The following is a 24,938-nucleotide window of genomic DNA, read 5'->3' as shown; positions in this document are numbered from 1 at the left end:
GCTCAGACTGGTGGATGTGGGCAGAGATGGACAAACCGGTCAGCCTGACCTGCCCGGCCCGTCTCTTTCCTGCAGTGAGAGGCGCTGCTTTGCGGATTCAGGATGCTGTTTGTTTTGCTCGGTCGCTCCCGTTAGGATGCATTTTCTTTGCGCTCCTGGCGTTGTGCTGGCACGTTCTCTGGCCACGCAGGCAGCAGAACAGCCTTTCACCGGGGCAGCTGCCACACTGGAGGTGCTGACCTTTCCTCCCCGGCGATGCTCTCCCCCTTGGTACTTTCTTTGCACAGGATTTTATTGTTGCTGCTTTTAGATATATGTCTAGCTACACATATATATACACACAAGCAGCAAATTACCGAGCCTTGCCAGAGGAATTTGCCTCTTCCCTTCTCGGGAATGAAAGGCCACGTAGGGAGAAGCATCAGCCACCCAGGGTGTACAAGGAGCACGCAGCTCCGACCTGGCAGCGGCTCGGAGGGAGTTTGACCCCGACCGCTCGGTGCCTCGGTGCTGTGCCAGCTCTTATCAGGCAATCCAAGCGCTCCAGATAAGGGGGTGAAAAGGTCCAGCGCAGGTGAGGAGAGTGGGGATGGGTGTGAAACAGTGACAAAACCCACAAGCCACCACCCCAGGCGTGACAAGGTGCAAGCCAGCAACAAAATAAATGGGAGGTAAAGGTGAAAGGCGAGAATAACCTTTTGACAGCCGACAGAAAAGCAGTCACTGAAGGCAAAAGAGGCAATTCCTGGTCAGGAGATAATTTGGGGTAAGAAAGAGTCAGATCATTTACCTTGTGACATCCCTGACGGGTCCTGGAGCAAAGAAAATGCATCTCAACGTGGGTGCTGGCGCGTGCAGGGCTGGGGGAGTTAATAAAGCCAAAGACTGTTCGGCTGCTGGCAGAAACGAGTGACTGTAGATGCACCTGATACTGTTATTGCGTGTTTACAATATTTATTTTTAGCAATTGACTGCAATTATATATAGGCTTCATTATTTTTGTACTTTTCATACCGTTTTCCTGAGTGTGGTGTTGTACTTCTCAGCTCCCCTCCGCCACAATTGCTGTTCCTAGTCAGTGACAAATAAAAGAAAAAAAAAAAGAAAAAAAAAGAAAAAAAAGAAAAAACCCAACCCAACCCCAACCACCCATTTGCCAGGATAAGGCGTGATGTGTTTCGGTTTCTGTGCTCGTCTCACTCCTGCCCTGAGCCAGCCCTTAGCAATCCCATGGGAAGGGCACCCGCACCACTGTCCCATCCCAAATTCCCGATCCCGTCTACTGGGAAGAAGGATGGACTGGGAGGGGATTTGTTTCTTGGCACTGACAGTCCCTCCGCAACCGGGGGTGGGTGGGGGAGGGCAGGGGTAGGACCGGGCCCCCCCCGGACCATGGGGAAGACGGCTGAGGGCTGGAAGCACATCCCGAGATGAGTTTCATGTCAGCGCTGGCTCCGTCCCACTGCGGGGTGGCGGTACCCCAGCAGCAAGGGCAGGGGTGCACGGGCCAGCGCTGCATGTGCCCTGGGCAATGGCTTGCCCACAGCAAGCTGGGGCAGCGGGTGGCCCTGGGAGCCAGTGGGGTACGAGGGCAGAGCAGAAAGCAGTTGCCCTCTGGCAGTTCAACCCACCACCAAAGCTTAGATTTCAACCCTGGCATTATATAAAATTAAAAATAAATCTACTTTTATGTACCCATCCCCTCCTGCTGTTAACCAGCCCCTACTGCACTGAATCCATGATACTTTTTAAAACTTGGTACTTCAAGTTAAAAGAAGAAAAACTGCTTATTGCAGTATCTAATTACAAAGCTTGATGCTGTAGTAGATGAACACCTTGAAGTATTTCTGCTTTCTGCTTCCAAAGAAGTAAGGCACAAGGCAAGATTACACCGAGGTGCATCCACGGGCTGAATCCCATAGGAAAAGCTATTCACAGCAGAGAAGAATAGATGCTGGGGAGTAATCCGCTTGAGATCATTTATTGACAAGTTGCCACGTTTTTTTCCATCTTGCCCAGCACGTTATCCTTGTTATAAAGTACAAATGGTTTTATACATTTCTGACAACGTTAAAAAAATAGGCTATTAAAGAGGCAAAATTCCCATGTTGAGTCCAAAAATCCTGCTGTAAGAATTCAAAATTGCAATAGACAAACGTAAAACCCAACACATACAAAGAACGAATGCAGCGTATGTCTTACGCTCGACTCATTTGTCAACCCAACTGAAAAGGAATCCCTTGTTCCCAGCTCTTCCTCTGGATCCTGTGACCTTGCTTAACTGATGGGAAGTTTGTGTTAACACGTACAACTCAAAAGGCACTCAAAGGTCACAAGTTCCTGAGCTAAAATGGGATATATTCCCAATATAACACTTAAAACAAGTCACAAAAAAGCAATGTTTAAAACCTGGTTTTTGGTTCATGTGAGCATAGTAAGCATTCAGCAGAGTCCCGGCTGAGAGCTGCTGCTGCTGCAGACTCAGATGATGGTTAGAACATGAGAGTATTTCCAGTACGTGGAAAAAAATAAGTCACTTTTGAGCATCCTTATTAGCAAATTCACATGCTAAAACCCATACAGAGAAATATTTGCTGCAATGTTAGAAAAAGCCCCAGAACAAGAAAGAAATGGATGAGTATGAGATGTAACAAAGGCGTAAACACAAGCAGGTTTGGAAGCCTGTACAGTTAAATAAGTAACACAAGTTGATGGGTGACATTGACAGGCCGTTGTATTTGGCCTTAATGGAAAAGGACCACAAAGACAAGCAGAATATGGATCTGGTGTTTACAGATCAGTCATTAAAAAAAAACAAACGCCAAAAACACATTAACAAAACCCACACATCCTGCAACGTGTGCTCTGGATCTGGCAGGTAAAGTCGTAAGATGTCACTCACGCAAATTCCCTAGTTTCAGTTTGGCTCAGTTTTTGCCCGGAAAAACAAAAACGTAACGTTTCTCAGACACAGAATGGCTACTGTCTGAAGATGTAGACCAGAAATAATAATAATAAAAAAAAAAAAAGATGGGATAACTAGTTTTGGCCTGTGTAACTTCTGACCTTCTCTTCAGATATGCATAGGAGTATACTAAGGCCATGTGTACTTGCTACAGTGTAAGGCCTTTGTCGTTGCCAAAGCTCTGTGCGTCAGCAGGGCGTTGAACTTAAAGCAGGCGCAGAGTTTGAGAAGTGCTACTGCGTTCTGCCGACGAGGTGTCAGGCTTCTGAATTATCAGGCGGCGCCTCACTGTCGGCCTTCTTCTCCGGCGAGGTGTACAAGAAGTTGCAGCAGATGTAGAGCGGGAAGATGAGCAGCCTGCCGTCCAAATTCATCACCACCTGCTCCTGCAAAGCAAGCAATGCCGTTAGGGGGAACTACGCCAGAAAGCACACGGGATTGCCGCTATCAGGCATTCTAGGAATTTAAATATTATGTATGAAAAAGCAGAAGATAGCCCCTGCCCCCCCAGAGTAACTCACCCTCACCTTAAGTAGATGTTTTGTAATATTAAACACTGGTAAGACATTCTCAAAGTGCTTATAACCCTTTGACCCAGTCAAAATAAAAGATAACAGAACCATCAAAGACAACACAACCCTAAGAAAATCCTGAGCAACCTTTACTTTCCGTAAATAAAGTACTTTGGAAATAAAGGGAGACTTTTCTGCCACTATCAGTTTTGGACTGAATGAACCAGGCAATCCGTAACAGTCCACACTCTAAAGCAAATCAGTTTGTTGGCAGGACCTTCTCAGTTTTACTCCAGGGACAGGTTTTGGGGTAGCAAAGCTGAAACTATCCTACAGCAAGGATGGTGTTCACAGGGAAAAGCTTCCTACGTGCTCAACGACGACGCAGCACTGCCAATTAGCACTTAAGAAATGATGATCAAGCCTTTCCCATTCCTTACTAAATTCTGCTGTCACAGGCGGGTGTTAAAGGGCACGCTCTCTAAAGAAAACTCTGCTCCTCTCCAAGGCTTTTCTTTATTTTTTTTAACAGAATAATAAATACCACCCTTGAACAATATGCAGACATTCTTTCAACTCTCCACCTTACAATGCCAGGGAGTCTTCAAACAAACTCCAAATTTGCCTCTAAATAAGCAGGAGTCTCAGGGACACATCGCTCAGCCGTGCAGGACGGCTGGGAAGGCACGGAGGCATCCAGCACAGCACCGCGCCAGCGCAGGCGGCTTCAGCAGCACCACAGGAACTAATTCCGCTGTTATCAACACTAATGAAATCCACGCTATCCTGCTCAAGGTAGTTACACTTTACAAATTAGCTTAAGTGTTCTTTTTTGAGGTAGTGGAAGACTGAAATTCCACATAAGCAGTGACAACAAGAAGAACAACTCCTCTTCAAAAGCACCGCCGACTTCTCAGCATTTTTTTCCATGCCTTGGACTCCACAATTCAAGTTCAACAGCTCAAGAATCCACAAACATACCTGGTCCTTCTCAAGGGTTAGGATCTGATATCCCGTCGTTCTGCTACAAATAATTTTCCCACTGCTATCAAAAGAGGCCAGACGTAACCTAGGGATAGAACAACAGCTAAATTACTCAGTCTCCCTTAACTCAGGTTTTCCAGCACAAAGTGTTTCTCCCAAGGAGACAGAACATTTGCAAACGTAACTAACTTGGTGGTAATAAAATTAATGGAAGCAGGGAGGGAAAGATTTAGTTGCGATAAGGTGCTGCATTGGGTACTGTCTACCTGAAGGCTACGTTCCTCCGAGGCTGCAGGCTGACAGATCCACTGCACGGCTGAACCAGCGTGTTCCGCTTGAAAATGATGTAACGATTTGTGTAAGTAACAAGAAGGTCAAAGCCAAAGTTGAAGCCAGTCCACCGCCAGCAGTACTGAAGAACAAAAAACCCACAAAACACACCAAACCAAACCATCTGAGTAATGGCTACAACACAACCGATAAGCACCACGTCTCCAACAAATCAAACTTGGGAACGGGATTCTCAGCTGCAGAGGCGTGTGGTGGATTCAAGGATCCTTGCCAACACCTGTTTGAAACAGAAGACATCTTGGCAGGCAACCACTCACTCCAGCAGCTGACCCCCGCAGACAGGTGACGAGGGACGAGCCTCGCATCAGCTGCCTGCCGAACATACAAAACTACATTTAACACAAGCGGATCTAACACAGGTCTGCATTCTGCTAACCGGTGCTGTATTTCTGAGCAGCACTTAACTACAGGTTCCATTCATGCTTACGGTGCTCCAAGGAGCACCAAATCCTTAGATTAAGTGACTTCAGTTGGAAAAAAATCACGTTTCTTGTGTTTCACACCACCTGTTACCTAAAGATGCATATACGTATGTGGTACACAGAGGGGTTGTGGCTGTGACTATTACACACTTTATCTAAAAGCTTCCTTTTCCAGTTAAAAAGACATCAGCAGCTACACCAGAGCTGTATTTTCAGTGCATGCATTTTACAAGTCTCAAACAACCAGTCGTGGCTACATTCCCCCTTTTCACACGCTAAAAATTTTTTCCAAACATGGACTTGCATGCAGGGCAGGAGCACAATTAAAAACACTAATTCCTGATTCATCACAAAGACAGCGAGCGTTTTCATCCTTCTAGGGAGAACAAAACAATTTAACGTACCATCTCCATTACATCTTTTCGATGCAGTTTGACAATTAAGACCTACATGTTTTGCAAATACCTAACATGCCTAAGACATGTCAGCTACGCGGTTCGCCGCCTGCTGTACTTACATCACCGTCCTTTGCGAGTTTCCGACCACACCTCATGCTGCTTCCTTCAAATTCCTCTTTATTTATTTCTTGAGGCCTAAAAAAAAAAAAAAATAAAATTGCTTTTTTCAGGACACCTGAACAGCTTTGTACGGTGCTTTAATGTGGGAAAGATGAATGGACCCGAGTAAGCTGGCCCGACCACACAACTGACCCGTCTTTGCGCAGAGGTTAGGCTAGGTGACCTCCCAGGGTCCCTTCCAACCCGAACCATCCCAACAACATCCCACTACTCCACCAAACTGCCATGTAAACCAGGTTGTGACACCTCAGTTAGGTAGGACTTCTGTAAAAGAATTTTTCCAGCTACGAAAATAACAGCTGGGGCGATTGAATGCATTCTCCAATCCTCCTAAAAAAAACCCAAGAAAGCCAAAACCCAACCCAACCCACCACGTCCTTTGTCAATGCACTATATTCCAACTTAGTAGGCACAACCACGAAGGAGTGCTACTGCTAAGGACAGCAGCAGGGCTCTGCAGAGCAGGCGTGCTACGCAGAAGCGCCCGCAGAGACGCGGCAAAGGATTTCTCAAGTTGCTGGTTACACAACTTGTCTAAAAAAAAAAAAAAAAAAAGTCCACCCACAGCGATCACAAAGCACCACAAGCCTCTTGATCGTGTCACCCTATACCAACGTGAACTTGTTTCACCCAACAGTTTCCACTGGCGCTTCAACACGTAGAAAAATCTTGCGGAGCCAGCAGAAGGCAAATCAGTCCCAGTTTTCCAGAGGTAAGTTACTCACTGGGCTTTAGACACGATTACATCATTAACCAAATAAGCAACTGCTGCCAGAAAGTCTCCCAGTTCCGCTGAGGACAAACGCTCCAAGTGAGTATTACAAATCCCAGTGAATAATATAAATCCCAACCTCCACATGCAAGTTAAATTATGAGCCTGTAATATCAAACAAAGTGAATAATATAAATCCCAACCTCCACACGCAAGTTAATTTATAAACCCGCAATATCACACAGACAATATACTCCGAACCATATGAAACAGCATCTGTCCTCCTCCCACCGCACGCACACCGCCGCAACTCGCTGCTACAGCTACAGATTTTACCAACAAACTCAGCCTGTGGTCTTTTCTCCCCTGTTTCTGTAAAAAACAACCCTGGAAGATGAAGTATTTCATGCAGAAGTTAAGCAAATAAGCTAATCATGTTAACCAAATTCATCCAAGAACCTCCCCATGCGCTTTTTCCACATCTCCTAGCTGAACTGGTTATGTAGCTGACCTAAATTCAGTACTGGTGATAAAAGATTTGTTTCTGTTTCATTAGCGACAAATTTCACAAACATCAGTACATAATGTTCAGACAGACATTAGTATTCCCCCCTCCAAATTCCTCCAGCAGCCTCAGAAGATGCAAAACTCCCAGCTTTAACCACTTGCACTGCCTCCCATACGCTTAGCGAACAGTCAAGTTATTCTATTTCGCTCCTGAGCGCTGCCAAAGTGGCTAATCGAGTAGAAACAATTCCACTCATGGACTCGAAAGATCTGTCCTTGCATCTGCCACAGAACAAATGTTTAATTTAAAAAAAAACAAAAAAAAAACCAAACCCAAGTTTTTTTTCTTCTTCAAGCTCAAGATCCACTTGAGCACGACAAGTAAACCTTGAGCAGCTACGAGTCACAAACTCCAGTATGACACTAAAAAAATCCTCAAATTCTGAAAAGTGAATAAAACGTTTGGTCCTTCTAAATGCAAATGATGAAGCAGAAGAAAAACATTTCCTCTCCCCTCTAAAGTTACCAAAAGAGCAAACCACATCACGCATTTCAAAGCAAGGTGGTTTCCATGCTGGAATTTCCATTATTTCTAGAATAAGCAGGTGCGATTACGCTGGGCACCAGGCAGGATATGAAAACAGCAGCTGCCTTCAGCTCCCTGGGAGTCAGACTTCATGTTTCGCTCCACTTGAAGTTTGCATCCTTATCTCCACGGGGAAAAAAATGCCTTAAGATACCGATACAGGTGGGAAGCGCAGTAAGAGGAAGGGCAGCAGATCGGGATAAAAGAATGATCTTACAAAACTTCAGTTCTTTTCTTTCAGCTAGAGGTTGGTCAGACGCCCAAAACGTTCACTTTAATACACAGGAACAGAGTTGCACGTCTTCCCTCCTGCGACACAAGTTAGGAACCGCAAGCACCTCGCTGCAGGGTGGCACCACGGCTCGCCAGGAGGCAGAGACTTGATCTCAGGACATCAAATAGTATTTACCTTCTCAGAGGTCGCGTGCTACGGGCTAGTGACGTTACAGCTGAGCTGCACGTAACTACAGGGAAGCATCCCCCCATCTCCCCCCCCTCCCCAATCCAGAGAACACCATGTTCAAAGCCAATTAGTCCATTATTGACTGTTAAGCAAACAGTAACCTGGATGCCACCTCGAATCATTAAGTTTGTGAACTACTACGGTCAGGAGCCAAGACGTACAGAGAGGAAACGCCGCATCTCACCCACTCGCCATTAATGTAAGCCCATGGCAATGAACGCCAGGACACGACGTGTGGGCAAACAGAAGCCTGTTGTTCAGTTAAACTTCCTCTGCCTGAGATTTTCAGTTTTAGTTGTCTTAAAAAAAAATTCCATACTGCCAAAGAAAAAAAACTAGACAAGAAAAACACGGCAAAACACTCTGCTCATTCCAGAGTCACTGAAATCATCTTGCTGAACATGAAAGTTGCCCTTTGCAAAAGCTGGTGTGATCCCCATCACCTTCACTTCAGTTGTGTGCGGGAGCTTATTTTTTCCCAAGCACGACTGGCAATTAAAGCACTCTCACTGCATTACAGCAAGCTAACAAAAGATGTCAAAACCAGGCAAATACACCGCCTTATCTCGTGTCAGGATTCCGATGATGTGTTAATGCCCGCTTCCATATTAACTGTGGTACCCACACGCGCTAGAAAGCGGCGCGCGACGTACGATGCTCTACTGCGAGACACATTACCAGCGGCAGCATTACCAAGAAGAGTCTTCCCAAGAAAACAACAATATCAGAAACAAGCCATGACCACACCACGGTAATTTTAGGAGCTGAAACGATGAGCTTCACCATGACGTACTTCACCGCTGCCATTTTCTAAAGCACTGCTACCAACAAAGAGAACCACTTGTTAAAGGTCTTGACTATTCTTAAAGGAAAAGTTGGGAGTTTTGGGGATTTTTTCCCCCCCGCCCCCCACCATTACACGATCACATCAAAAGGAAGTCATTAGGGAAATATCCCCTATATAATCTGCAATTAAGCCACGGAAGCCACTGCCAGAGGGCTGGGGCTGAAGCATAAGCTGTTTCAAGACAGAACTTTATGTATGTAAGAACAGGTCCACTGGTGGCTGGTCGTTCAGCAACGATCCAGCCAAAACCTCCACCTGGAAAATCCTTAACTACTCACTGCCAGAGGAGCACATCGAGACAAGACTGGCACTTCACTTTAAAGGAAGGTGGGAGATTTGTAGCTTTGCCGCTGAACGCTGCCACGGACTGCATGGCCTTTAGTGCAAGTCAGGACAGTGGTTCTTACACTTTTCGGATTGCAATTAATGAGCGAAGCCTACCATTGCAACTGAACATGCTCGTCTTCAGAACAGGCAAATTGCTGGGCTAACAGAACTGATGGAAGAAAATAAAGAAATTGGTTTATTGGTTTTTTGAAAGGTAACAAACATTTTGCAGCTTCCTGACCTGACATTCATTCTCCACACAGCACACTAAGGAACTAGGAGAGAAGAAAACGGCAGGAACAACTCCCCCAGCTGCATTTTGCCATAGTTTTGGTATTTTGAAAAGAGATCACGGGATCTGGCTCAATGCAAGCAGCAGAAGGGAGGGAACCAGCTTGTGATCACATGCATCCACGTTAACATACGTTAAATCAACATGCCTTGCTGGGCCAGCCACCACCAATGCCAGCCCCTGTTAGGCACAGGTTCAAGAAATGTCACACGCAGACACCAGTCAGGGCGTAGCACGAAGCACAGCCACATGCAAATCTTTGGAAGGTCACAGGAACAACACATGAATGCTGGTAGCTGCCACGGAATTTCCTCGCCAGCAATGCCAACACAGCGCAGCGGGCAGTCTAGGAAGGAGAAAAGTTAGGATATAAACCAGGGGGGTTATGGAAAGGACAGGGTCTTGGTGGAGAAGGATGCACTGCCTGGGAAAAGCCGGAGGTGCTGGCGGTGGAGAGTGCTAGCAAACATGGACACGGGGTGGGGGAAAGCGAAGTGAGAAGGGAACGAGGCAAACAGGTCACGGGATGCCAAGTCCTGCCGGGCGCGGGCCCTCGCTCGGTGCCTGGGAGAGGCAGGAACAAAGGTTAGCACGGAGTTATCCCTGCATAAACAAGAAAACAACAGATTGCCTCCTACACCACCCCAGCGGCATGGCAGGACAGCCTCCTGCCCACCCAGCGCGGGGCGGCAGCGCGACAGCACGGGTTCCCGTCTGCAGCGCTCTTCCAAACGCCATCCCTACACGGAAGGCTAGTCGTTACTTTCACAGCCTCAACACATATTTCAAGGCCAAGTACCAGTGAGGAGCATTAGCCGACATAAAAGACAGAATGATCCCCCCCCAGCATTTACCTCTGGTCACACCGTACATTAGTTCTGGAGTCCTGCTGTTCAAAGGACAGACCAGCCCACCCAGGGGGACACTGCTCCACCGGCAACAACAGGGTGTAAAACCACTGAGGAACGCTCCCCCCCCCGCCCCTGCTGCTCGTAACGTACACTCCAACAGTTAAATCAGGTCAGAATTTATAGGAGAGGAAGGGTTCTAATGTAACAAAGAAAAAGGAAAGCCTGTAATATACCTACCCAATATCATTGTCTTGTTCTGCTCTGAGCATGGCAAACCACTGCTGTTGGTAAACAGAGAGCAGCCATTCTACAATTAAAAAAAACACAAAACAACAAAACAACAAACTTGATGTTGTCTTTGGAGCTGGGAAGGGGGTCGTTCATAAACATTTGAAATATCGAAATAAAATTACATCAAAATAATGTTACACTTGTGAACTGGATGGCCTATGCAAACCCATCACCTGGTAATGTGCTCTTGTTACTCATCTCCAGCCCTCAAATACAGAAGTTAAAACTAAGAAGAAGTTTTAAAGATAAAAATCAACAACTAACACTCAGTAACTCAGGACTACATTCATCTTATCAAGCATTCACCATTGCCAGAAGTGATGCAACTCAACACATCTTCTCATTGTGCAAAGCTCTGGTAAGCAGAGGGGCTTGTTAACAAGCTCTTGGGAGAAGATGCCGTTTCCTGAATCCCCAACAGAATTCCACACGAGTTAAACAAGAAGAAAACACAAAGGATAAAGGAAACAGTGACTGAACACGGATATGGTAAAAACAAACAGAAATTGTCCCCCGCTAGGAATAAACATCAATCATGCCTTCCTCCAAGGATGCCATAAAGATGTTATCGGCTGTATTAAATTAACAGGTGTAACGAAGAGAGAAAGCAGGGCAAAACCTCCTGGCTTCTGCTGCACAGGAGGGATCACAGGCACCCGAAAGCACAGTATGTAAGTTCTTCCTTGGCAAGATAACAAACAGGGGCAAGAATGCAAGGTCACTTGTGAGAGCAAACTCCGTGGAGGAATGGGCTGGGACGGTAAGAGCAGTGAGCACCACCGTCACCACGCAAACCAACCAGGCAGGTAACGAACTCGACAGAAAGGGAGTAGCAGTGAAGTCATGCAGCTGAGTTCTCCTTAGGATCCCAGACACAAAAATTAAAACCATCCCTTGCTCTACTAACTCCAGAGTTAAGACTCAGGCTGTGATAGGACTAAACTGGGAATTAACTGAAGTACAACAGAAAGTATAAAAATGAATCAAGGAAAATTGCACAGTAAGGAACAGGGAACGGATGTGCTAGATGGGAGGTAAAAAAAAAAATAAATCAAGACACAGAGCATCTTCTCTGGTTTTGTACATGTATGTACCCATTTCATAAGTCCTATTTCACCCATAGCTCTTCTGTTAATTGGTAAACATTAAGAGGGAAAAATACTGCTTAGGAAATGTTCAGAAGTTACCGAGTAAAACAGAATAATGAACACTTTGCTTAAGTCTTTTCTAGGCAAACAAGAACAGATGCCCTGCTGTGAGCTCCTAACACAGTATTTCAGTTTTCTCCTGTAGGTCCTATGCACATACAGGGTATTAAAAAAAAATATTACACCATTTCTTTCAACTATTCACCTTTACTTCCTTCTCTTCCTCGTTGAAATCCATTTCATCTAGCATAATCTAAAGGGCTCACACAATAATACAAACTACCAGCCATTTCCACCTCTGTTGATTCTCTCAGGCACGATGCAATCACCTCAAACATTGACCGCTGACAGCCCACGACCCGTTCGCAAGTGCCAACACCAATATTTACCTAAGCCTCCTTTTAAATAACGAGCAAAAGTTCCTGATCTTAAGGCAGCTTTTGGCTACAAACTGGTACCCGCAGGCTGCAAGGGCCACCCAGCATTAAACTAACAGCACTTCATTCCACACAGAGGTCTCCACAACATGCTCCTCTCTCCCCACTTTCCTACTTCTCTTGGAATTCAAGGGTGTTTTTTGCATTTTTAAAATTAATAACCAGTGGTAGAGCGTAAACATCAGAGTCTCCCTGCACTAACCCCATGCCCTTTTCCCCTGAGTGACTACAAAGCGACCAAGCCTATTTCAGCATTTATCACAGCCCATGTACGCACTGTTCAGCTACAAAAGAGTCAACATTTTGCTAATACCTTGTGAGCAGTGTGAAAATTACACATTCTTTGTCAACAAGCACAAGCAAAGCAGCCTCAGAGTTGCAAATGATGTTGTAACAACTTAAGAAATACTCTTCCTCTGACGCACACAGATAGGAGGCTTCTGGGTTTGAGCAGAGACACGGAATTTATCCACTGAAGAACACGAAGACAAAGCTGCCCATTGCAACGCTGGCACGTGGTAACAGCAGCAATGTTAACAGAAGGGAATCAAGTGTAGTACTGGAGGAGTTCTGGTTTGCAACGTCTTATTCACACGCTGACAAAAGGCACCTCACAAGGAAATAACCCATAGTTCTCCCATATCACTTTAATGACCTAAGAGGTCACTCACCCAAAGTTATTTTTTATTACAGAATGAAAATACCTTTGCACTTTGAATGTAACCTGTACCAGTACTGATCTGTAGAAAGATGGATTATATTTACTTTACATATCACTTAAGCATGTAAAATACCACGTATCAAAGATCAGTTCTGTTCTTCCGGGATTTTTATGCTTAATATAAAATGTTTTCACTTGCTTGATGTCAAAAACTGCCCCATCTGCTGGACATGACAGCCCAGACGGCCTGCAGGGCACTGTCTCCACCTGCTGTTCCAAGAACACCCGTAAATTAGACACTCTGAGTCTCTTCTCCATCTATTAAGGTGTTCGTTTAAAGCAGAACTGGGAGCAGGCAAAGCCAGCACATTCAGGCAGCAGCAACCGTTCACTTCCACTCAACTGACACATTTCCAGGGAGGAAAGGACCCTACCCCTTCCCCACAGCACCCTCCACCACAGGCAGGCGTGATCCCGCTGCCGAGAGCCGCCTCCTTCAAACACATCGAAGCGTGAGGAGCAGGGGCTCAGGGTTATCCAGGTACTCAGCTACGAAGAGCAACTAAACCATTCTTGCTGGCAGAGACAGGACACGGCAGCACAAGAAAGGCAAACCGAAGCGATGCTCGCGACAGCACCTCAACGGCAAGGGAAGTGTTTTAAGAGCATCTAGTAATTTGACCAAGCTAGTAAACGTCAAAGGAAATATCCCACTGAGTCTGTCGTGGCATTATATCATCGCGCTGACATCTATGGCAGCATGAAGGGAAAAGCCAGTGAGATGAAATAAGTAATTTTACAGGAAGACAACAGCATCACTCAAAAACGGGTTAAACATGGCAAGAGTCCAAAGCGACCCCCAAGGCTACAAGTATAGAGAGATGACAAAGAACACAGATTTCAAGAAGTTACAAATAAAGGTGATAAATAGCTCAATAAAAGCCATCTTAATTGACGTTTGGCAATCACACCTATAAATGGACATCAAAGAGGCACTGATGAATGGATAGTTACAGTGCAGACAGATGTAAAAAAAAATACCAAAGCAGCGTACATGAGAGCTAGGAAAAAAAACCCCAAACCTGTCAAGAGAGTTAAGATGCAAAACTCAGTGCTAAGATTTAACTCTGGTAAGGGAACATCAAACAGAGTGGAATATGGAGCAAAGACACCAGGAGCCAAACTCAAAGGCAGAGCATGAGAAGTCCAAGCAGTGTTATGAGGAGCACAACTTGCAAATAAAAGGACAAGAGCAGAATATTGAAATATGGGATCTCCTCCAAATTATCCTAAGTATCTGTTAGTAAAAAACACTTCAGAGATGGGAGAAGAGTTCACAGCATCTTGTGCTTTTGGTTTTCATGTTCAGGTATTGTTCCACATCCTATCACAACCTACCAGCTCTTTTTAGAAAGATAACGGCTAAAAGAGGGTTCAGTCCCAGCAAGTTTTGTGCTTTCAAAAAGGCAAAGGTTTTTTTACATGTCTGTGGCTCGGGGGTCACTTAAACACCACTAATGTGCCACGTATTGATTAGAGTATTTTGATAAACTGATCAACAAAATGCTTCACACACCTACGTGTGTGCCTCCTGAGACTTGTACGCATGTACATTTAATACTCAACTTCTGCTAAATCGTCAGCCACAGTTCAGATGCTAGAGATAAACGCGTGAGCGTTAAGACCAATAAACACACTTAGACCTTCCCAATTTCTCTAGGGTAGGACAGGCTGGGAAAGGCACACGGAACTCCATCGGCCAAGCACTCACTCACCTGGGGGTATTAGGGAATCCTTCTCAACAATTCTGGCTGATGCCAGGTCACTGATGATATACTGTAATCTCAAGTGCGAGAAGACCGGCAGGAACGCATTCCCCTGTTCTGACTCCAGGAACGCGATGCCATCACCAAAATCTGCAAGATGGAGCACTGTCTTATAATCTGTTTTTCTAAACATTTTCCAGACCCTATTTGAGGCTGAATTCTAATTATTCATCAGAGAAAAGTTATTCTGGACAGGCAAATCACCTTCTGCCGCTACAGTTAAGCACTTATATTCAAATCCTTTCAGCAGAACTGTCAGAACAAACTTCTCCCCTTTTGAATCACACTAGTGCCTTCTAGTGAGGAGGCAACAAAAGCTCACCCTGACAGAACAATAGCAAAAGCAACAAAGCAAAACCAGCGACCACATCTGCTCACTTGAAAACACGCGGACAAAGCAGTGAAAGAGCTATGAGCTCACTTGAAAATACGTGGACAAAACAGTGAGACAGCGATCACTCGTGAGAATCCGATGCCAGGGACCACTGGCAGAGGCAAACCTTCCCAGAGGAGATGGGAGAAAGTTTGGAAGTGGAGGGAGACCGTCCTGTTTGACCCCGAACCCGCACGTTCCCCAATCCCAGGCCGTGCCGATTAATCCTACCTTTCCTACGCCTGGCAAACCAGGCATCAGCTTCGGTTAAGAGCTGTTTCAAAGACCCATTCCAAGAAGGCACTAGCTGAAGGAACATCCACTAGGTAAAATAAACAAACTCTAATGAGTCAATTGAAGACGTTTTCAAGTAATACATGGATTATTAAAGGGACATTCTCATAGGGCATTAATTCCTACAAAGGCTCTGATACTCTGTTACTTCCAGTAAATACCAAAAAGGCTGAAATTCTCATTGTGCTACTCACAATGTGCTACACTGTGCTAATATACTTTAGTAATTAATTCATTCACAGCACCAGCCAATCAATCCACCATAATCTACACCAATTTTAAGGTAATTGATCATAGCAGAAACTTGAAAACTAAATAGGACAAGCAGAGCCCCGGTCAGATAGCTTAAAAAAATTAAAAAATTAATTTGGGCACGTTTAATTAGCAAGGTACAAAGCAGCTTGGAGAAAATAATTCTTTTGTAGCTATAGACTACTACTCAGGAGTTCAGCTTCATCAGCCCCAGCCAGCCCCTCCGCCAAGTACCTTTTTGAGAGCAGTATACACATCCATTTCCACTTGCATTACCAGCAGGTTAGAAGAGCTAATTAGCTCTTTCATGAGGTTTATGCTGGGGGAGAAAAAAAAAAAAAAAGAAAAAACCCTAATCATAAGAGATCTATGAGACAGTACAGACCAAACGAAGAAAGCAAGCTAGGTAACAAGCAACCACCCACAGCCCAGAAAATTACTTGTAGTGGGCTCTCTACTTCGGAAGAAACTGTACTTTGTCAATGGAAGTCAGCTGAAGCCAGAATACCTGAGTTCTTTGAAGAGTTCGACGCTCTGGTGAGTCATCAGGTTATTCAAGAGCCATTCAAGGCACCTAGATTAAAAGCAAGGAATTAGTACCTTAATTTTTTTCTTAAATCTGTCAATGTCCCTGCAACAGTTGCTCAGGCTCACAAAGCCTGATTATGAACCACGCGATTTTAAAATATTGCTTTAACCCAAGACATGAACACGTAAAAATAGGAGAAAGTTATTTCAAAATCATGAAGCTTACCATGAGATCTTCCGAAGTTTTATGAAACTCTCAAATTTGCATTTAGCTTCTCTCGGGGTACAGTGAAAGCTAAACTCTAAGTACTACTAATGCCACAAAAAGCCCTGAGAACACACTAATTCACAGCAGAAGGAAGCAGTCAGCATTAACCTCAGCATTCTGCTCCGAAACGCGTAATTATCCCTCCTAATTAAGATAATGTTAAGCTTACGTTCTGAATATTAAAGCAGCTTTGCAATAAACCAGTCAATGATCACAAGTATTATTTCACTGTCACACTGAAGAATGTAATTACTAAAGTATATTAGCAAAGACAGTAATTCATCACAGCACCAGCCAATCAATCTACCCTAATCTACACCAATTTTAAGGTAATTGATCATAGTAGAAACTTGAAAACTAAACAGGACAAGCAGAGCCCCGGTTAGATAGCTTTTTTAAAAAATAAATAATTAATTTGGGCACTTTTAATTAGCAATGTACAAAGCAGCTTGGAGAAGATAATTCTTACTTTTTCTTCACAGAGTCTAACCCGTATGTCCCCGCCGAATTATAGTAACTACACACAGTTTTTGCATTAATGGTTTCCTTCATTGTTTCACCACACTGCTGGATTAAACCATCCTACGGGGAGGAAAAAAAACAAACTCATAAATATCCCAACTTTTAATTTTCCAACAGAAGTATCAAATACAAAAATCATACCAATTTTCACGCCTGAACAATTAAGAGTCACACATGCTCCAGTGACCTATGCTAAATGATATATATATAAAAAAAAAAAATCAAACCCAACATTCCTCACAAAAATAGGTTTTCCCTAAGAATACACCGTGTGAAAGAAAAGCTTAATGAATACCTTCAGGGTAGAACAAATGAGCTGTTAAAACATATTTTAATTTGCTGCTGGATACGATTCTCAAAGTGGCACTTCATATTATAACAGAATCTTAGTCATACTATTTTTAAATAAAACCGCTGCATTATGTTTGGGCTTTTTCCTCCCCCACTTAGTTTGAAAAGATGTTTCATTTCCCTGGGTGAAACAACACACGTGTGCAACAGTCTTATGAACTGTTATCTTTATCTGAAAAGAAAGCACAAAACCACTGCATATTTAGTACTTACAAGCTGCAGCATGCAGGCTGCTGCTAAAAGTGCAACTACTCGCCCGGGTTTTATCAAGACGTCGTCCCTATAGAGTGAGCCAAAAGCCACCTGTAGAGCTGAAAAGAGTCCAAGTGTCAAAGATGGGACACGGATAGATAAGAAGCCTGAAATATAACCAAGTCACGTCAGCGCACGCATTCTCCACAATCTTATTTGCCCTGGGTAAAAAGCTGGGATTTACCAGCCCAAGCACAGGCATGAACAGAAGAGACAAAACACGGCGTTACCCAATAAAATAGAGCCCTGTGCATCATTTAAACAAAATATTTGTCTTAAACCAGCCACTGAATCACGCCGTGGAGCAAGGCAGAGAGCAGTAAAACTAGGTAAAAAAGTGCCACAAGCCGCCTCTGCAATCAACCACTAGTGTAACGTTGAGCTGTTACTACGGCTTTACAAGCTCCTCTGCAATTCTTCTGAAGAACACTGCTCCCTTGCGCTGCGCTGCCTGGAGTGGCAGCAAATGCTCCGCCGGAGCCCTGTGCACGCTCTACTGGTTGCGCCTCAAGCCCAGAGAAAGGAGGATGAGATTCCCACCAACACCCGGGTCTCCACAGGAGTTGTGCACCCCGAGCTCAAGAGCCCCGATGCCGAAACAACAGGGACACGCGGCTGCGTTCCAGCTGCGCTTCCCAGCCCAGGCGTGGAAAAATGGATGCGGCTCCACTGGTGACCCCAGTTAAGCTCGGAACTGAACGAGCACAGAACTCATTCTCTCAAGTGTCTTATAGACCAGTTTCAAAATTATTCTTAAATTAAAAAAAATTTAAAATTTCAGTTATTTTTTGTCAGGTTCAACTTAACCCTTACCTTCAGAGTTTTGTTAAAAGGCTCCCACTTACCTTCCACATCAATATTTTGGTCAGGAATCTCCAACTCTATGATGTTCATGCTAGATTCTTTCCAAGATCCGCTGAACATACTGGAAAAGTAGCCTGACTATATGAGGGAAGAGGAGAGAAAAAGGACTCGAGTAAGAGATTTCATCCACATTGAAACTGGCAAAAGCAGTACATGGCACAAAAAATCGTTAATATTTACCTTTATGCAGAACAAAATGTATTAAGGGAACTTTTCACAAGCTAAAACATTCTGACACACTTGCAAAAGGGCTAATTGTATTTGCTCTATCTCTGGAAGTGAAAACGCACACAGAAAATTTGGACTACACGCCTGTAATCAGAGTAAGTAAAGAGCTTTAAAAGGCCAGAAAAGCCATATAAGCTCTTTTCCTACAAACCACACCACCAATGGGGATATAATTAGTCCAAGAACTAAGTCCTTAATGTTACCAGCAGACAACAAATCCTGCAGGCATTAGGGAACGCCAGTTTGGGTATTGGGGGAAGGAGGGAGGTGGAAAGAAAAAAAAAAAAAGGCAAAGAAAGAAGCATGCAAGACATACAAATTAATGTACAAGGTTGTAGTCTCATACCAAGGACACATACACATACACCATTTACGTAAATATACCTTTTATAATAAAGTGTAAGGCATATAAAACTAGAATTTGATAGGTTTCCATCCAAATGGAGTGAAATACACTGCTCTACTAGGATTCATGATTTTCCTTCTCAGCAGCAGATGTGCCCATTATGAGATGCTATCACCCACTGAAGTTTACCTGAGAGATCAAAAAAAATAAATTCTATTTGTACAGCACCACATCCCCTGACCTCTTAACTCAGCATTTCAACTCAGGGCAGCAAATAACAAAATCCAGTTTTGGTTTGATGTGATTACAGAAGTATTTCTATACCTTATTTCTATCCCTTAACCACGATGGCATACAACGCACTGTGCTCTCAAAACCTGGACCTCATCCATCTTACCAGTCCTCACCAGGCTACCTAAGCTTTGCCATGTCGAGCAACTCCTCCTTTTCACGAGAGCTTATTTTAGTCAACAGCATCAGGAAAAGGAAATCCTCTGCTCCTCCGACCTGCCTTAGCGGCACCTCGCCATCATTTATCCAACTAAATGCAGGAACTGGAGAGACTCGGGGAACGGGAACATCCAGACTGAGATGGTCCACTCAACAAGGCAGAGGAGGAGTCGTAATTTCATTAAGAGTAATCTACAGGGAGAGTTATTTTTAACCTCCAAGAAACATTTTACCTATAGTAACATAACTCCAGCGACAGAGCACGAACTGAAACAGAAACCTGACTGAGGAGAACGGTTAATATAACCGCACCGCTCCACCTCACAAGAGCATCACTTGTGTAAAAAAGCCTCCACTGATCAAAAGCACGATGTTCAAAGCCTGTTAAGAAGCATCCACAGAAGTGATTTAATATTCCGGGTTTTTTTACATATATATATATATAAAAATAAAAGTTTTAAGGAGTAGCTTCACAATCTTGAGACGTAGCAACAACAGAATCACAAGGATGACTAAAAACACCATCGCCAACCATAGCCGAAGGCGAACCGGCAGCACGCCCACCCTGCTTATGCTGCTCAAGGTAACTTTGACTGTCGTTGGTATATAGGGTCAAAAAAAGCCAGCAGACCATTAAAGCTGTGCCCACCAGCTGTCCTCCCCGGTCAAACGCACCCGCTGTGCCACCCAGAGGTGGCTGCCACTGGTCAGAAGTCTTCCCTATACACAAATTACTTCCCTGCCCTCATTTTATGCTCTTTAAAAAGGTCTAATGCACGTAAAATAAAAGGCTTTTTCCTACAAGCAACAAATTTCCCTCGCTGCGGCCAACAGTCACCGTACCACCACTGCCCTCACGGCGTCAACATGATGGCGACAACGAAGCACCTCTTAGAATTCATTTTTGCCATCGTTTGTTACACCCGAGCAGCTGCGTTGCGCCTGCTGAGCACCTCCCAGCACCACCTTCCCCTCCTAACAGTAACGCTGCTCTGCGGGACCACAGCTAACGAAGGGGACATTCCTTTTCATTCCACAGCCTTTTCGGGGACGGCACCTGGCATTACTTTCTCTGCTCGCTTCAAAGAAACCACTTCCGAGCAATTCCAGACACCCCCCCCCCCCCCCCTTTTTTTTGTTGTTAACATTTTAAAGTTAACAGCACAACTGAATTAGACACTCCAAGAGAAAGGCGCAGCTTCTCCCCAGGCCAGGTGGGGTGGACAGCAGCACCTCTCCAGCCCGGGGACACAAGCAGTACCACACAGAACTTCACCTGGACGTGAGCCCAAAACAAAATCCTTGCAGGAAAAGCATCTTTCCTGCAGGCATACTCTGTGATTTATTCCTTTTCAGTTCCTGAGCACACCCTCCTCACCCAGCAGCAAGAACGTGGTGTAACAAGCATGTGACCCAGCTCTGGCAACTTCCCTCCAGCATCCCAAAGGAGGGTGAAATGGCTCCAGGCTGGTGGGTGCCGCACGGACCCGCTCTGAGGCCCTTGCTTTGCTCCGCGACAACGCTAACATGTCAGGGGGCCCTCGGGTGGTCGTTTAGCCAACGAGGTGGTGTTCTCAGGACATCAAAAAGACAATTTCCAGGACTGTTTTCACAAAGGATGTGCCAAAGTTAAAGACAGGGAGATTAAAAAGAAATTAAATAGCAAGAGACAGAAGTGAAGGAACTTCCCGCACATGAAGCTATGCTTCCTAACAACTAGCGAAAGCGTAACAGAAGCTGTTTGTCTGCCTCCACAGGAGGAGGGAGAAGTCTAAAACGTAAGGAGGAAAAAATAAAAAATAAAATAAAAAAAAATCTTAAGTCACATGTAACATTTACTGGGTATTTTTACATTTAAAAATAGGCAGGGCAGGAAGGAGGCGCTGACCTGACACAGATAGACCTTGTGCAGGTTCCACTCCTCGCCCAGGGCGCAGATTTTGATGTCGCTGTTCTCCCCGTTCAGGAACAGGGTCTGGTAGATGTACTTGGAAGTGCTTTTCAGCTTCTTCCTGGAGCAAAAGGCAAGCGGAGACGCGGCCCTTCAGGCTGTGGGGTGCACGGTACCCGGCGGAGGGTGCTCTGCCCGTCAGGGGGGGCTGCCCCCATGGCCCCCTCCCCCCGTTGCCACCCCCCACTGCCACCATGGCCCTTTCCCAAATGCCGCCCCCCCGCTGCCCCCCTTGCCCACCCCCCACTGCACCACTGGCCCCCTCCCCGCTGCCGCCCTCCCGATGGCTCCACGGTCCCCCCCCCCGCCACCCCCATGCCAGCCCCCCCTGCTACCCCCATGCCGGTCCCCCCCGCTCCCATGTCATTCCCCCCCCGCTGCCCCCATGCCCCCTCCCCCCACCGCCGCTAGCCCCTCTCCCCCCCCGGGCCCCCACGAACCGGCCACCCCCGCCTCCCCCCTGCACCACCAGCGCCCGAAGGCCGCGCTTGGCCACTCCAGCCCAGGCCCGGTCCTGCCGGCCCTCCCCCGGCCCCCTCCCACCCCCGCAGCCAGGCCCCGCCGGCCACCCCCAGGCCCCGGCCCGGCCCCGCCGGAACCCCCTGCCGACCCCCCAGGCCAGGCCCGGCTCTGCCGGCCCCCTCAGCCCCTTCCCGCCCCCCCCACAGCCCGGCCCTGCCGGCCCCCCCAGCCCCTTCCCGCCCCCCCAGGCCAGGCCCGGCTCTGCCGGCCCCCTCAGCCCCTTCCCGCCCCCCCCAGGCCAGGCCCGGCTCTGCCGGCCCCCTCAGCCCCTTCCCGCCCCCCCAGGCCAGGCCCGGCTCTGCCGGCCCCCTCAGCCCCTTCCCGCCCCCCCCCACAGCCCGGCCCTGCCGGCCCCCCCAGCCCCTTCCCGCCCCCCCAGGCCAGGCCCGGCTCTGCCGGCCCCCTCAGCCCCTTCCCGCCCCCCCAGGCCAGGCCCGGCTCTGCCGGCCCCCCCCAGCCCCTTCCCGCCCCCCCCAGGCCAGGCCCGGCTCTGCCGGCCCCCTCAGCCCCTTCCCGCCCCCCCAGGCCAGGCCCGGCTCTGCCGGCCCCCTCAGCCCCTTCCCGCCCCCCCAGGCCAGGCCCGGCTCTGCCGGCCCCCTCAGCCCCTTCCCGCCCCCCCAGGCCAGGCCCGGCTCTGCCGGCCCCCCCAGCCCCTTCCCGCCCCCCCAGGCCAGGCCCGGCCCTGCCGGCCCCCTCAGCCCCTTCCCGCCCCCCCCAGGCCAGGCCCGGCTCTGCCGGCCCCCTCAGCCCCTTCCCGCCCCTCCAGGCCAGGCCCGGCTCTGCCGGCCCCCCCAGCCCCTTCCCGCCCCCCCCAGGCCAGGCCCGGCCCTGCCGGCCCCCTCAGCCCCTTCCCGCCCCCCCCCCCCAGCCCGGCCCTGCCGGCCCCCCCAGCCCCTCGCCCCCCCCACCTGCAGGGGGTGTCGAGCAGCCGCTCCTCCCGCTCGCTGTCACTGTCACCGTCGCCCTCGGCCCCGCCGCGCCTCCGCTTGCCTCCCCGGTCGCCGCCGTCCCCGGCCGCCCCCTCGCCGCGCGGGAGGCCCGGCCGCCGCCTCAGCATCCGGCTGCTCAGCGAGCCCATCGCCGCTCCGCCGCCGCCGCCGCCTCCTCATGAGGCCACCCAGAGCGCAGCGGGGCCGCAGCGGGGCCGACGGCGCCTCAGCGAGGGGCAACGGCCGCCATGGGCCCCGCGCCTCTGCGCCTGCGCGGCCGCCCCGGCCCCGCCCCCCCGCCCGCCCCGGCCCCGCCCCCCCGCCCGCCCCGGTCCCGCCCTCGGCCCCGCCCTCAGCAGCTGGGCGGAGCGCGACGTGCTGCGGGGGAGCCGGTGCGGGGATGCGCCGCCGTATAGAGCCTGCTGTATAGATCCCACTGCATAGATCCCGCTGTATGGATACTGCTGCATAGATGCCTCTGCACAGATCCTGCTGTATAGATACGGGCTGTGCCACTGTATAGATACCCCCGCATAGATCCCACCGTATAGATGCCACTGCATAAATACCACTGTATAGATGCCCCTGTATAGATCCCACTGTATAGATCCCCCCTATAGATCCCGCTGTATAGATCCCCCTCTATAGATGTCACTGCATAAATCCCGCTGTATAGATCCCCCCCTATAGATCCTGCTGTATAGATGCTGCTGCATAGATGCCACTGTATAGGTATGGGCTGTGCCGCTGTATAGATACCTCTGTATAGATCCTGCTGTATAGCTACAGCTGTATAGATGCCACTGTATAGATACCGCTGCATAGGTACTGCCATATAAATACCGCTGTATAGATACCTCTGTATAGACACTGCTGTATAGGTGTCACTGTGCCACTATAGACACCGCTGCATAGATACCGCTATATACACATCTATGTTATGTCCAAGCGTTGTGAGGGGAAGGCTGCTGGCTCAGCAGGACCTGCGCCTTCTGAGCCTTCCGATCTGTTCGGGATTGGCTTGAGGGGTTTTTGCTATGGAAGGGATGAGGTGCCTGAACCCCCCTGTTACCACGCTCTGCCTTGGTGGTTACCTGATACTGAAAAACCGGAGGCGAACCCCTCCGATTCCCAGTGTGGAGCGCTGGGAAGCAGGCATGCTTTGTTTTCGGTGCCGGATGCACGGGGGATAAGTTCCGCCCGCGTCCATCCTGACTTCATTCACTTGTCTTCGAATGGCCGATCTGTGCATATCAATGACATTTCTGAGAAACTATTAGCACATTCATTACAATTCCAAGAACGAACTATACCTATGCACTTACTACATGTGTGGTCCAATGGGTCAGGAGTCCTCTGGCGGTCGTTTGGGACACCTTCATCCTTTCTTCATCCTCTCCTTCATCGTCTTCCTCTTATCCTTTTTACGACCTCTTCTCCTGGCCCCTTCCAGCACCCTCAGCTCATGCTTTGGTTTTGGACCAGCTCCTACCTACTAGTAGTTAAACTACCCAGCACAGCGCTGTATGGCTGGGCAACGCCACGGATAGAGTAGCTGCAACATTTACAATTAAGCACATTAGTAAAATTCCTCTGCTACTATAGCTATAGGTTAAACACACCTGGGCACAAAGCTGAGGCTGAGCAGACTCCCCAAAGCTGTTACAGCGGCGAAGGAAGGGACTCGGAGCACGAGGCAGCCTTGGGAAGGGCAGGGAACACAGAGCGGGGCCAGGGGAGCACCCTGTCGGAGCCCCCAGCACCGGCCGCAGGAGGAGACAGGCTGCTGGGGGAGCGCAGCCCACCCGGAGTTGGCTGAAAGCGGGACCAAGGTCATTGTGGCAGGGGGGAATGCACCCCCAGCTCTGCCCCCACCCCCCACCCCCCGCTGGTGACCACCCCCCAGACGCGGCATGCACGTGGGATTTTGCACAGCGTTTCTTAAAGTGTGGCTGGATGGGGATTTACAGTGTCAGAGGATAACTCATAACATTTAGGACAGCCCAATTGTTTTGTTCAAGGTATGGTTCCTATAGGTTCAGCTGCCA

The 24,938-nt window shown here is 47.9% G+C and overlaps 1 protein-coding gene across 1 annotated transcript; it reads right to left on the bottom strand.

Annotated features, from left to right (window-relative positions):
* Window positions 1-1,965: 1,965 nt before the first annotated feature.
* On the bottom strand, window positions 1,966-23,167 carry GMCL1 (germ cell-less 1, spermatogenesis associated). The gene is made up of 14 exons (XM_055820157.1): window positions 22,870-23,167; window positions 21,377-21,500; window positions 18,446-18,542; window positions 17,562-17,659; window positions 16,945-17,057; window positions 16,188-16,253; window positions 15,914-15,998; window positions 15,365-15,455; window positions 14,710-14,850; window positions 10,635-10,704; window positions 5,752-5,827; window positions 4,728-4,873; window positions 4,459-4,546; window positions 1,966-3,351 (listed from the first exon to the last, which is right to left on the bottom strand). Exons 1-14 carry the CDS (start codon window positions 23,037-23,039, stop codon window positions 3,223-3,225), a joined length of 1,494 nt encoding a protein of 497 aa, XP_055676132.1. The 5' UTR covers window positions 23,040-23,167; the 3' UTR covers window positions 1,966-3,222.
* Window positions 23,168-24,938: the final 1,771 nt, after the last annotated feature.

The sequence above is a fragment of the Falco peregrinus genome, chromosome 17 (genome assembly GCF_023634155.1).
Source record: "Falco peregrinus isolate bFalPer1 chromosome 17, bFalPer1.pri, whole genome shotgun sequence".
Taxonomy (NCBI): domain Eukaryota; kingdom Metazoa; phylum Chordata; class Aves; order Falconiformes; family Falconidae; genus Falco; species Falco peregrinus.
The sequence above is the reverse complement of the archived record's forward strand: the minus strand, read 5'-3'. Positions and strand labels throughout refer to the sequence as shown.